This window comes from Pholis gunnellus (assembly GCF_910591455.1).
Source record: "Pholis gunnellus genome assembly, chromosome: 9".
NCBI classification, from domain to species: domain Eukaryota; kingdom Metazoa; phylum Chordata; class Actinopteri; order Perciformes; family Pholidae; genus Pholis; species Pholis gunnellus.
The window spans coordinates 19,129,905-19,143,387 of record NC_136535.1 but is presented as its reverse complement, the minus strand read 5'-3'; the positions used below and the strand labels follow the sequence as shown (position 1 = coordinate 19,143,387).

Here is a 13,483-nt window from a genome sequence, read left to right as displayed (position 1 = left end):
ACAGTTGGATGTATCGTTGCCCACGTGTACATGACGTCAGAGCAAGTCGGGATCAAGTCGGACACAAATGTAACCGGCATGCATTGAGCGGCGATCACCATTTATCGATCTGCGCCGGACTGGCTCACCTCGAACTAGCCTATTGATACGACCATTTAATGTATTTTTTTTTAAAAAGCGCAATATAAATCCTAAAAGTATCTCCTTCCTTAAACGGGCACACCTCCCCTTGTGTCAGGACATTCGCCAATTAATACTCATGTTTTATTGGTTTTACTGGCTTTTTACTTCCATTATATTAGATGGAGTCGAGATGAGTGTATTGCTGCGACGGCGTTCATAAAGCCTAATCTCTGCCGTTAGTACTATGTAGCTTCATTTGAAGTAATGAAAATTATAAAAGTTCGCCCTCTATTGACCAGCAGTCACTGGTGCCAACATTACCATGAAGTTTATAAGTTACTCAACACAGCAACACGAAGCATTTTACTGAGTGTTGACAAAGTAACAAATCATTTATCAGCTTTCAGCGCGAACTACAAATTCTGCAGAAACGTTGTTAGAAAATAAGGGTGTTGCATTCTGCGGCAAAGAAGACACATGTAAGTCACCGTTATGTTTTTATTGTGAACATGTCATTTGTTAGGCTATGTGTGCTATGTTTTTGTTTTGCTTGGTGTTTGAAACGTGGCCTTTATTTTGAATATGCACCACTGTCTAAATTAAACAAATTAGGCCTTTGTTTCCACAGAGTAGGCCTACCTACAGGTGTAAATGATGAATTAATGAAGGCTGAATGAATCAATGTGGAGGAAAAGCACAGGTGTAGCTGATTAAAGGCGACATTAAAGGTGGCTCTGTTCTACTGAAGTGTCCCAGTGAGTCATAGCGGTGGGACAGTGAGCCGGCATGCACAACACATATGACCCTGAAACTGAAGCAGCTATGGAATCCAGCTGTCATTAATTTAATCATTTACACCTGTGTTTTTCCTACTGCGACACGTTGAAAATGGCTTCTATGAAAAATGGCTTTGTTGTGAAAAAGGGTGATGACCTTGGTGTGTCACAATTGTGGCCAGTGCACAAAGTGATTTCGACTTGAGAGTGGAGTTCCTGTACGATGTAATCTATTAAATAGCTGCACATTGACGTGCCTGTGCTCACCTGTGCTGACATGAGTCAAAACTATAATTTGGAGTCCAGGTTTGCCATCTGGCAGTAGAGCAAAGTCATGACAACAACCACATTTTTGGTTTGGGTTTTGGTATTGATTTGTACCTTTTTGCATGTTATTTGTAAAAACATAGCATCTGTCCTCTGGAGAAAATGGTGCTCTCGCTGCATTCCCTCCTGCGCACGCTGTCATGCTACTGTTGTCTCCTCGGGATTTCTACACATATATCACACTGTGTCCTGTCAAAATGTGGTGAACGGGGCATGTTGATTATTAACTTATTGATTCCGCTCTAAAGTCAATAGCTATATTGAAAATCTTCATACAAAGCAATTTTGATTTGTGTCAGTTTAAAGTTCAAGAGAAGTGCGCTGTAAGCAGCAGTCGGGCGCTGTCCAGCTTATTGATTGGTTCACTCTCTGTGTCCTAAGCTTCCCATCCATCTGTATGTTACCTTAATTGCCTTGCAACCGGGAACTTGACAAGGATTCCACTGTCTGCTGTTACTGGAAACGGAGATAAATAAACCTGATCGACTGTCCCATTGATTACTTGTCCCATCTCTCCGTTGACGGGACCTGTGCAAGGGGAACATTGATATTGATGGGGATGAGTTTGTATCTGGCGGTGTGTTTCCGTGTGTGTGTGTGTGGGTGTGTGTATACGTGTATACGTAAGACCCTCTCATCTAACAGTCCTCAGAGATAAATATGTCCATGGCCAACACCAATGTTATCAATACTACTTCCGCAAATTGTCTCAGCAGCGCATCGTAGTCTGTCTCCCATGCGGGATACTGAGTTCAGAAGCGGTTGTTAAAATGCACTTTACTTCAGTACACGCCAGGCCGGCTCATGAATCAGTCACCTGTTAGCCTTTGCTTTTGAGTTTATATGCTTTTGAGTTTATTCACTTGATAGAGAGTTTGACCTATTTTTCATATACAGTCTACACGATCGTGATCTATCCATTGCGGTCCATCTATTTATATATATTTACTATTTACTGCTGGGACTGACGTTTGATTGCTGCATGACACACTCATCAGTACTTTATCTTAACATTTCCTTTATATAAGCTGTCCACTAGAGGGAGGTACAGTATAAAGCATTTACAACAAGAGGGGCATCCTTTCACCCCAACTCAGCCTCATGCTTGGAGAACGGGCACTGATACAGAACCTTATGGCATTTTTTGGGCTTGGTACCTCATCTCAGGGGAACTTTTTGACTTTTATTATTTAGAAACATGCAAATGAAATGGGTTTATGAGTTTTATTTGCTGAATTATAGTTCATTTGTGTCATTAATAATTTATGTCATCTCATTCAATAAAAAAAATCTTAGAATATTACACATAGCCAGTGTTTTGAGAAAATACAATTTCTATTTTTATCCTGATATTCCACTAACATGTCTGCAAAAGGAAATGCATTGTTATTGTTTGAAAAAAATAAGTGTAATATAAATTGTATGTATTGAAATATAAGAGCTCACACATTGTATTCGTCTAGAAGGGTGTTGTATTACAATAAACATTTCATTTAATTCAAGTTTATCAGACATGTAGACCTAATTTTTCTTTAGATTGTCTCACACTTTTTTTACGTATTCAAATAGGAAATTACAGTAGCATTACTCCAATGTTGTTTTTGTTGTTGTTTGGTGTTGAGGACCCCCTCACCTTGAAACTGACCAGGCTTTTAAGGCGTGATTTCATCCAAAATTCAAAACTCATTCAAAAACCACACAAAATGAATCAACGCTAAAGAATTTAAATTTGGATGTTGAATTAAATGATTTGTGAGAAATACCCCTCTTAGTCCTGTTAGCTTTAAAAGTCCATTTTAAATTTTAACTGGAGATAATATCAACTCTTTAGCCAGTGAACAGGGATAATTTTCTCCATCAGAGTATTATTTTATTGCATTAGCTGTTCATTGGAAGCTTTCAATGCATTTGATTGGGTTGGTAATACTCCACACAGGGGCAGCACGCACTGGGCCAAATACATTGCCTTTGCAGGTTTTCTTTTAACAATACAGTGCATTGTAACAAAAAGCAGGAGGAGCAGGATTGTATTACAATATTATGTGTGAAAAATTGTAAAATTAATTGTGACAAATCAATCAACACATGTTCCTAACATTTGTCTAAAATTCAGTAGGCCAATAAAACGGTAAACAGGCAATTTAAATGTGGGCCTACAGTGATGAAATGTGATTCATTTTTTTCTTAAAAAATTATGGCTTTTTGGTTTTACTCATTTTTACCAGATTTTATTATATTTTGTAACATGTAATAATAATAATAATAATTATTATTGTCTACCTAAAAAGAAAAAAAGTATGTTGTATTTAATAATTCAACGCTTCCCAATTCAACATCCCAGAATATCAATATTTTCATTTTCCATCTTTTATTTTGTTTCTGCACAGGTTTGGTTGGACAAAGCAGTGATAAATATCCCTGTTGATCACTTGATTGATTACCTTGCTCAAAGGTCACGGTGGCGCTAGTAATTTCCTTGTGCCGGAGGCTCCCTTTTCACTTTTAGTCCGCCTCCACCGCCTCTAATACAGATCATGTTATTGTGTTAACCCCTTAACAGCTGACCACGCTACTACTGTAACGCAGTGATGAAAGTGTCCTTGCTTTAAACAATATTGACTAAGACTCGTTTGGTACCAGGTGTTTGTGCGTGAAGGTAACGGAAAGTAAAAGAGGTGAGGCAATCTACCCTGTTTGCAACCGTGCGGGTCTCGAACCCAATTAATTTCTAATAATTACAATCCACGGGGCTGTGGGGATCTCCGCGGCGCTCCGCCCTGCCACCGGGTTCAGCGTATCATAATAAAATATGTATTGAGAAAGTGCTTCAGAGGGGAGAGGAGACGAGGGAAGAGAAGAGTGAGTTATTGCGGGGATTGAAAACTGTTTCCATTTAGGCTAATTGAGCGCGCCGCCTGAAGCTCTCTCTCTCTCTCCCTCTCTCTCCCTCGCTCGCGCCACCTTCTCAGGCACGGTGTGCAGGCGCAGCCCACTTAATGGCTTCATTTGTGTCATTACAGTAGAGGTAGAGCGAGATACAACCACAATAAAGTATTAATGTAAACCTCTCTTAAGTCAGCCATAAGTCTGTTGTGGATATGGGACTAAATAACCTACTTTTTGGGGTGTTATCTATGTTATGCTAGCGCAGAATTTGAGAGTTTATCTGTGTTGATATGATATGGCATGGTTTAGGTCAACCCTTAAATATGTTGTTTTTCCCCTGTTTTTTTTACCAGGCATGATGTCTGGACTTTAATCAGTTTCAACACAGTTTAGAATCGATAGCTCGAGTTCACAACCCATTAAAGAGTTCAGCTACAAGGTCAGCATGATCTCATGCGGGTCTAATTAATTGCCAATTACTGTAATTATGCTGTGTCTGTATAGGAACAAATATAGGCACCTTCATGATATCAATGCGCGGTCTTATGTGTGGATGAAATGTTACTGTATTTTTTTCATAAAGGTTTTTTGCAATAAAATACAGAGAATGGGATCAAATCATGAATTGTTATTTTTGCATCTGCTGGTACTCTATTGTGTTGATATATGACTCAGTATCTAAATATGCCTCTATAAAATGTTTATGTGATAACGGCAGACATGCAGTGATTTTATTGACTTTTAGTGTCTGGATGGCATTCCTTTATGAGTGTGGCCCTTTTCTTTAAATCCAAAACGAAAAGAAGTTGAGCCAAACATTATTCCACCCACTGAGATGAAGGTTTGGACAGAAGTCTTTCTTTTTTTTCTTCCTCTTTTCTCTCTTGATAGAGCCGTTCTCCTTCCAAGTTAAATCAAGTGAAAACATCCTTTTCGAGCCTTCAGCAATTACCAAGTGATGAAATTTACGCACTGCAACAGAAACGTCTCAAACAGGCATTAATTCTAAGCACTTAACATATTAATAATTGTCAGCACAAAGCGGGAGAGAGAGAGAGAGGGAGAGAGAGAGGGAGAGAGAGAGGGGGAGAGAGAGAGAGAGAGAGAGGAAAGAACATGGGCACTCTCATATTAGAGCTGTCAGTCGGGTGCCCATGCGGGAGAGGGGGGGGGGGGGGGGGGGGGGGGACATTTTTCATTCATTTTCCAGTGCTCGGTATAATGGTCAAAACACAATTAAAATATATAAAATCTTTAATGACTATCCAGCATTGGTAATTCAAGTGAACGTTGATTAATGTGACTTCACCTAAAGAGGAAAGGTGCACAGTAAAGATTGAGAATAAAGATCGTTATAATTAATGTCCTCGACACTAGATCCGGGGTGCTGCACTGCAAAAAAAATAATATCCATCGAAAGCTTTTTATTTACTGTTCATTGTAGAACTTGTTTTTTTTTTCTTTTTTAAAAAAGATCGACACATCTTTATAGCATTGCTTTATTGTAACTTGCTTTTGACTTGTGAGAAGACTTTTGTCCAATCTGACTATTTGTGTTGCCCTGTTCTGCCTTCATTTCAAATAAGCAGTTTCGAGGTAAGTCCTGAAATAAGTCAACGCTGCGCTGGACGCATCTCGTTTAGAAAAGTTCCTCACGTGTTAGATAAACAACAGGACTGACTCTGAGGCTTCAACGACGTCGGGCATTTTTTTTTCTTTTTCTTTTTTTTTGCAGTGTTGCCCTGCTTTCTCGCTTAGTGATCGTCGGAAACTCTTGACACGAAACGGGAGAGATGTCCACGATTCACACACATCTCGACCAGATCAGGTTGATATCAAAGTGATAAATCGTCCCAAACTTTTTCTGGCACTTGCTGCCGGCAGATCTCGGGCTGTGCGCATGTGCGAAGGTGTCCAGACTGACAATGCTGGAGAGATAGCGCGTTTGGATTGAGAAACCCAGAGAAAAAGGACAGAGAAAAAACAAAAAGGAGGAAAAAAAGATCCAAGAAAAAATCCAAACAAACCCACGCCGAGAGACTGGCACCATGAGGTCCAAAGGCAGGGCACGGAAACTGGCCACGAGTAGGTGCAACATCCCTTTCTTTTTTCCCTTTTGAAACATGCCATCTTTTATACCTATAGACTGTCGCTGTTATCACCGCGTTTATCAATAGTTTCTGTAAAACGATTTTCTATTCCGCCAGCAAACCAGAATCCGCTCTTTCACCTGCCAAGAGTGTCAAAACCGATGATATTCTCGCGAGGAAAGTAATTAAACGCTATCTCGAGAAGAGTGTGAACTTTAAAGTTTAGCAGCGATGGAAGAACTTTCTGCAGGGCGTCCGCTCCAGCATCGGAATCGCTCGTTGCATGTAGTGGGCGCTGTAGTGTAATGTATTGTAGGTTAAAAATCCCACGTCCCGTGCATCGGCAGTTGTATTGCGATTGCTGCACGCTGCTGCTGTGGGCTGCCGGTCACTTCAGCTCGCTGGGAGCAACTTGGAAAAGGCAGTTTGATGGAGGGGAAATCAGGAGAAAACGAGGATTTAGACAGGCACGGTATATGCTGCAGGGGTCTTGTTTGTAACTCTTTGTGTTTGTGATTCATGCAGTTCATTCCGAGCTCGTATTAATGTGTGATCTGTGTTGATTGTAAAATATGTCACTCTGAAAAAACTAAAACACTGTTTTAATTCTTTTGAAGCACGAGTGTTTTAGTTTACAGACTTTACACTCCGTGTTATTTAATTATAGCATGAGGCAGACTTCTTACTCTGTTTACAAAATGTGTTTAGGATAAATTGATAACTTAAAATGTTCATTGAGTTTGAATAAATTAAGTGTAATATCACTCTTGTCATTAAATCGATTTAATTACTTGGACCCAATCAACTATCAGAATTTATGCAAGGGGATGATTGATATGGCTATTCATGCATTGATTTGCTACAATAAATTATCAAGAATGATATATATTTTTTCTAAAGCTGTGTCAATCAAGCTTTATTCTACGTGTTTTTTAAAAATATTTTCCATTAATGTGCTGTAGAGATTTCTGTGCTCTGTTGCCTTTCGTTTGAGTATTGAACGCTGACTTTTAATTGTTGAGGTTCTTCTCATTGCAAAACGCACACAATTAATCTAGAATTTTGTTGCAGACCTTTTGGAAAAAAATAGGTAGACGGGTCAAAACAACGTTTTATATGATCTCCATGAGAGTTTCAGTCATTTCAGTATGTTTATATGTCGTTTTGCATATAGACCTGTATTTTTGCATACAACAATATCGGCTAAATACAAACGTCTAAAATGTCTAAAATATTTTAACATTTAACGCCAATAAGCAGCAGGTGATGATGAAGTTGATGCACGTAGTCGTATGGGCATATCTAGTGTATAAGAAGGTTAAGAGCAAGTTCCTATTTAAATGGTTTACTTCACACGAGCACAAGCTAATACAGACATCCTGGTGAAGTTAATCAACAGAGCAAATGTGGATGTATAGAGCTGTTGTGAGAAAATATTGTAACATTGATAAGACCCACACAGTCATCATACTCAACAGAAATTAAAACTCTTGATTCTCTTCCTAGCGGCCCTCCAAGTCTCTCTTTACTGTGCAACACAAAACTTTTTTTAAGAATATCTTTTATTATAGAAACGCACGCAAAGAGGAACAAACAACAACTGCATCGACGTATATCTTGCAAACCATTAAATACATTATTTTGAATATATGAGAATGAATTCCTCGTTTAATGATTATTATTCTCGAGATGGAAGACGGAGATTTCTACCTCTTCAGTCAGAATCAGGGGGGGGGGGGGGTTCTGTGTCCCCCGAGTAGCTGTCCGCTCTGGCCCGCTCTGGCCCCCAGCCAGGTCTGGACAGTGTCAACAGTGAATATTTAAATTCCCAGACCCCTCATAAGAGCAATGCTGGTAAATGCGTTCAGTGTGTGCCTCCCGCCTGTCCGGAGAAGTCGTGTTAAAACGGGCATGTACGGGGGCCTCCTTGCAGAACAGTCGTGTGATAAAAAAAGGGGGTGGATGTAATAGAGGAGGTGATGGAGAGGTGGTAAACGTAAGAGTGATTGATGGAGGTTGACTGATTAGTCCGCACGTCCAGATGTAATGCGGTGCGCCACAAAAACTCGCTTTTGCTTCCCAACTAAGTATAGCCAAGGCGTGCAGGCCGCACCCCGCGGTGAATTGTGGGCTACAGGAGGGGGGGCTTTGATGATCCAAACTAGCTTGGTGTAGGTCTAATTAAAGGTTCGCTTAGCATATTTGTGTCTCAATAAAAAGAAACTTGATTACAATGTGTTTAGAGATGTTTGACCATTTGTTCGGAATAATTACGATGAATCACATAATCCACCTATAGTGATATTGCGATTTACAGACCTCTAGCATACAGGCCTATGGCTTTAAATCCATTGTTTAACGCAGTGCAAAGGATATATAGAGAGATCTAAAGGAAAGTTCTATGAAAATAATTTGGAAGCTTAACAAGTGACAATGAATCATTCATATCCAGTGTGTGTCCCAAGGCACACACTTGTCCACTTGATAATCATTTTTCACATGTACCACAATATTTAGTCAGTCATCACTCATTGATCCGCCTGTTTCCAAAAATGTGGCTCATATGCCTTTTTTTAGAAGCAAAACTTGCTCATTGGCACGACCGATCGGCACGCGAGAAGTTCTGCGTGTTTTCGTGCGTGCGTGCGTGCGTGCTTGAGAGAAGAGGGAGAGAGAGAGGCCTCGCGCGCCTCGGTGTCTCGCTGTCTGTCAGCGGCTCTCCTCTCCGGAGCTGAGAAGTGCGTCGTCCTCCTCACATTGTGCAATGGGCCATGCATCTCGCGTTTGTCTGGCGGAGCTCATTAAAACGGTTAATAGATCGGCCCATTTAAAAGGTGAGAGGGAGCGGGCCGGCGCGAGGAAAAGTGAAATAGAGACCCCATTAAACGGCCCTTGTTGTCCCGGAGCGGTGCTCTTTGCCTGCGCTCCGCTTGGTGCCAAAGCTCCGTATACAAATGTTCCATATCTCCTCCAGTAATGGACTGGGTCAAGAATCTGCAGGGACCCACGGCAGAGCTTACTCCTCTCTGTTTTCTTTTGTTAATCGTTGCTTTGAACGTGTTTTCTAATGCAAATAAATTAGAATATAGCTCATGTGTCTTATTATTTTCTATTGGTTTTATTTTATTAAAGTTGCATTGAGTGAATTCATATCAAATCATAGCCCACTACCACATCAGTCAGTAGTTTGAGGCATATCTTAAAACCAGAATTGGGCAGATTACTGAGGCAAGGTCAAGTACTTCAGGAATGAATGTAGAATTAGGCTACTTGGTTTGTATTAAAGGGGAGAAAGAAAGCACTTTACAACTTCATCCGGTTCACTTTACAACAAGATTTTAGTCATTTATTTTCTGGCCTTGTAAGATTAAATCCTTTGCTGCACATTTTTTTTTTTGCAGTTTATGTGTTTGCGTTTGATGAAAGTGTGTGTGTATGAAATGCCCACTTAAACTTGAAGTCACATGAAATACTTGTGTGAATAGGCCTCAAAGCTCTTTGTCAGTCGCTTTTCAAAGGCGACAGTTTTTCTACTTCAGAGTCGTGGATGTGTAGCGATTATGTGATCAGTCTACAGAGGGGCAAAACTGTGAACAAGCACATTAATGAACAAATGGATGTATCGCTTATAATAGGAAAGCAGCTAAATGCTTGTCGAACCAGGTGTAAAGCATTTCACAGACACATATGCTCACACACACGCAGCCTTTGTGGGTGTATTAGTTGTGTTTTGAGGTACAAGTGTGCGTCTGTCTGTGTGTGTGTTGGTGATTTTGGGGTGGCGGGGGGCAGGTGACCCAGGCCCTCTCATCTATCAACGCCCCCCATCTGTCTGACATGTCGTCCACTTTCCTCCTTTCTTACGATGGGAGAAGCTCCCCCCCCCACCCTGTCCCTCCCTCTCTCAGAAAATGGCTCTTTTGGAAGGTCCCTGGTGTTAATGAGTCGTCCAGGACTCGATCTCATGGCAATAAACAGAGAGCTGATGAGGTTAGCGGTTTGTTTATGCACTGTTGTCACCCGCTTGAAGGATGGCCCCTGTCCCAAGTAACTAGGGAGCCTCCAGGCCCCGTCATGGGTCCCCTCTCAGGCCCTGACGCAGCGGCCCTGCCCCAGGGGCTTCTCTCGCATCTCTAGTCCCTCTTGTTCAGCTGCACTCCCCACTCTCCTTCCTCTCAGTCCATCATGTATGTGGAGCATTTCATCACGCACTAAAGCACACAGATGAGCATTAGTTTTTCAATGCTGGTCCTAGTGAGAATGTGTTGTTGCGCTTATGGGTGAGGCAGTAATGATTGTATTTAAATGATGGTGTGTGTGTGTGTGTGTGTGTGTGTGTGTGTGTGTGTGTGTGTGTGTGTGTTGCTGGGGGGTGGTGTGGTGCAGCGACCCAGACGGGGCAGTGTGGGAACACCAAGGGTTGGATGGAGGGAGGGTGGAGGGTGTGCAGCAACATGTCAAGCCTGGGAACCGCTGTGTGTTTACCACAGGGAAACCGTACCAACACAGAACAATGAGCGAGCCTTACCCCTTCTAAATAAAAAAAAAGAAAAAGAAAAGGCATTTCTGCTTTCTTCTCTCCCCTAAAGGTCATGGAGTTAGAGATAGGGAGTCCACACAAAAGCCTCCAGTCTGTCGGCAGTCTGGTCTGGCCCAGTATGGTGCCAAAGCTGAGGTCATTATCAACAGAGCAGTCCCAAGCTAAGCATATTTTTATAGATTGTGCTTGTGTGTGTGTGTGTGTTTAGGGGAGGTGAGCATGAGTGTATGTGCTTATTTGAACGAGCTGAGTGTGTGCGAGTTTTAGTGCGTATGCACAAAACAAAAGCGCTCCGCAGAGTGTACAGCGCAGTCGTCAAACGTGTGACATGCCGCCATTTTCTCATCACAAATTGGTCTGAGATAAATGGCATTTGTGCTGAGTTGAAAAGTTTACCCAGACATCAAACTGATTTGTGTCGTTATGATGTCTGAGGAGTTATAATGTCAACAGATTGCTGATGGTGCGCTTTGCCCGGGCTATTAATGAGGCGGTGTGAAGCTAGCACTTCTCGGCGTGCTTCGAGAAGAGATGTCCGTTAGCTAATTAAAGAATCTCAATAATTTTATACTCCAATCAATTACCTGAAGCAGGTGGTAGAATCAGGGGCCCGACATTCTGGCCCCGTGTCTCACATCAGCTAACTGTACCCGAAGACACTTTACTACATTGTTGAATGCTTTTATGAGGAGACAGACTAAACAAGAGGCTTGATATGACTTTATTCTTGCTGCCAATCTGTGTGTGCTGCAGACTGCAGACATGATGTTATGTCTGTGCGTCAGATCACAAGCTGCAGTGTGATCATTTCATTTTTTAAATATCTCACTGTGTCATCGAATAGGAATAAATGGGTCCATGAAATGTCTCACCAAGTTCATTGCAGTTGCCCACATTTTAATGACCGTTTTAACTTATTTTAGATATCAGCAAAGTCCTCTTGAATTATTTGTAATTATCTTTGTACTATAGCATGTACGCTAAAGTGTTTGCCTGTGGACATTCTTTTTAATCACTGTCATCGAGGGTTGACAGAGGGAACAGTGTGTTTTTTACTCTTACACACTGGAGAAAGCACATAGCTATAAACAGGAATTACCCAACAATCGCTTTGTGAATGTGGTGATAACAGCGTGTTCCAGCACTGCTGGGGGATCTCCCTGGGTGGAGCAGGCTGGCCCAAGGGATGGAAGGAGTGAGGGAGTGAGGGAGGATGGGAGGGAGGGAGGGAGGGAGGGAGGGGAGGAAAGTCATTTCTGATTAACAGTGGCAAAACGGGGCATGGGGTCATGCCCATCTGTCGCTGAAAACGGGAAGGACAGGCCGGAGCAGTCAGGTGTGTACGTTTTATGTGTTTGTGTGCTATGTGTGTGTGATTCCTGTACACCTTTCATCCCTGCCACAACATGCCCCCCCCACTCTCCACCCTGAAGCTCATTAAGCAGTGACCTCTCACCCCCTGCAGGACGGGAGGGATGAGGGTAGGAGATGTGATCAAAGCCGGGGCCTTCCTGATGAAGTTTGCGCTGCACCGCATTCACCTGATTGGATCTGATAGCAGCTGTCTCGCCTGTGTTGCAGGGCTGAAACCGTGATTGTTACAGTGAGAGACACAAAGAGGAAAAGTCATGACAAGCTGTGACTTCCCGTTTAAAGGCGAAGTTAGGGACATTCAGGTCGATCATGTTAAAGATTAGAAAGTAAGAACGACCAGATTTTCCAAATCTTCTCATAGTATTGACACATCGCTCAGTTTCAGGAGCCCATGCAGGTTTTGGGATGTAGATCATCTTTCCACTATTAGTGAGGCATGCATCATCAATGTTCACCTCACTGTTCCACTTCCAGTCCCTTGTCTGAGAAAAGGAAACACCACGTCCCTGTCCTCAGTGATCTGTCTTGATGACTTCCCCTCCGTGTATATGCGTGCGTCTGATTAAGCCGTGCACCTTCGGTGCGTGCACAAGTGTTGTTGGTCAGCCGGGGTCGCAGCAGAGGAAAGAATGCGGCAGTGGAAAGGAATGCAGGGCTGATTAGCGCTTCTTACCTGTAAGTGAACTGGACGTGCCGGCGTGTGATGAGACCGAGGAAACGAGGGAACAATAGGACAGTAGAGATTCCTTTCCACGCCGCATTCCAGCGATGCTGCAGCCGGGGCCCCCCGCTCAGAGCTTTGATGAACCCTTCTCGCGGCTTCCTGGGATTGTCGCTCCACCACAAACACAAAAACATGAAGCGGTCGGTGAGTGGGGCCAGGGAAGAGAGAGCACGGCCGTCCTCAGGATGTCCTGTTTTGATTAGCGTTAGCATCCTAAATGCACCATAGAAATATTATTGTAACACGGAGAAGAGCTCCGTGGTGACACATCCACTTCTTTCCACTCTGCGACCTCCAGGGTCAGATTCACTACAATGAGCCAGGAATCAAAGAGGTGCTCCTCACCCAGTGATCTGACTGAGGAAATCATGTGAGGAAAACAGAGCGATAAAATGATAGGGAGAGGCTTCAGGGCCCGTCAACAGGTGGGGGCTTATCAGGCCGATGCTTTTAGAATTTTATAGGAAATACCACATTTTTGGAATCATCAATAATAAAAACTGTAGTGTTTTTCTTTGGATGACAGGAAGTGGTGAGTGGCGGAGGTGGATTTCTGAAATGCCTCCCTATGCTAGAATGAGCTGATATTCCTCCTCAAATCAAAAGAGCGTGTTAGTTTCTCAAAGAGTTTTAAGAAATATCA

The 13,483-nt window shown here is 42.4% G+C and overlaps 1 protein-coding gene across 1 annotated transcript in view; it reads left to right on the top strand.

Annotated features, from left to right (window-relative positions):
• Nucleotides 1-6,160: 6,160 nt before the first annotated feature.
• mecom (MDS1 and EVI1 complex locus) overlaps nt 6,161-13,483 on the top strand; it is a gene marked incomplete at both ends in the record, with an annotated part of 127,450 nt that continues 120,127 nt past the window's right edge. The window contains one exon of the mRNA XM_079165846.1: nt 6,161-6,197. Within this exon, the coding sequence (XP_079021972.1) occupies nt 6,161-6,197 (37 nt within the window). The remainder of the gene's footprint in view (nt 6,198-13,483) is intronic.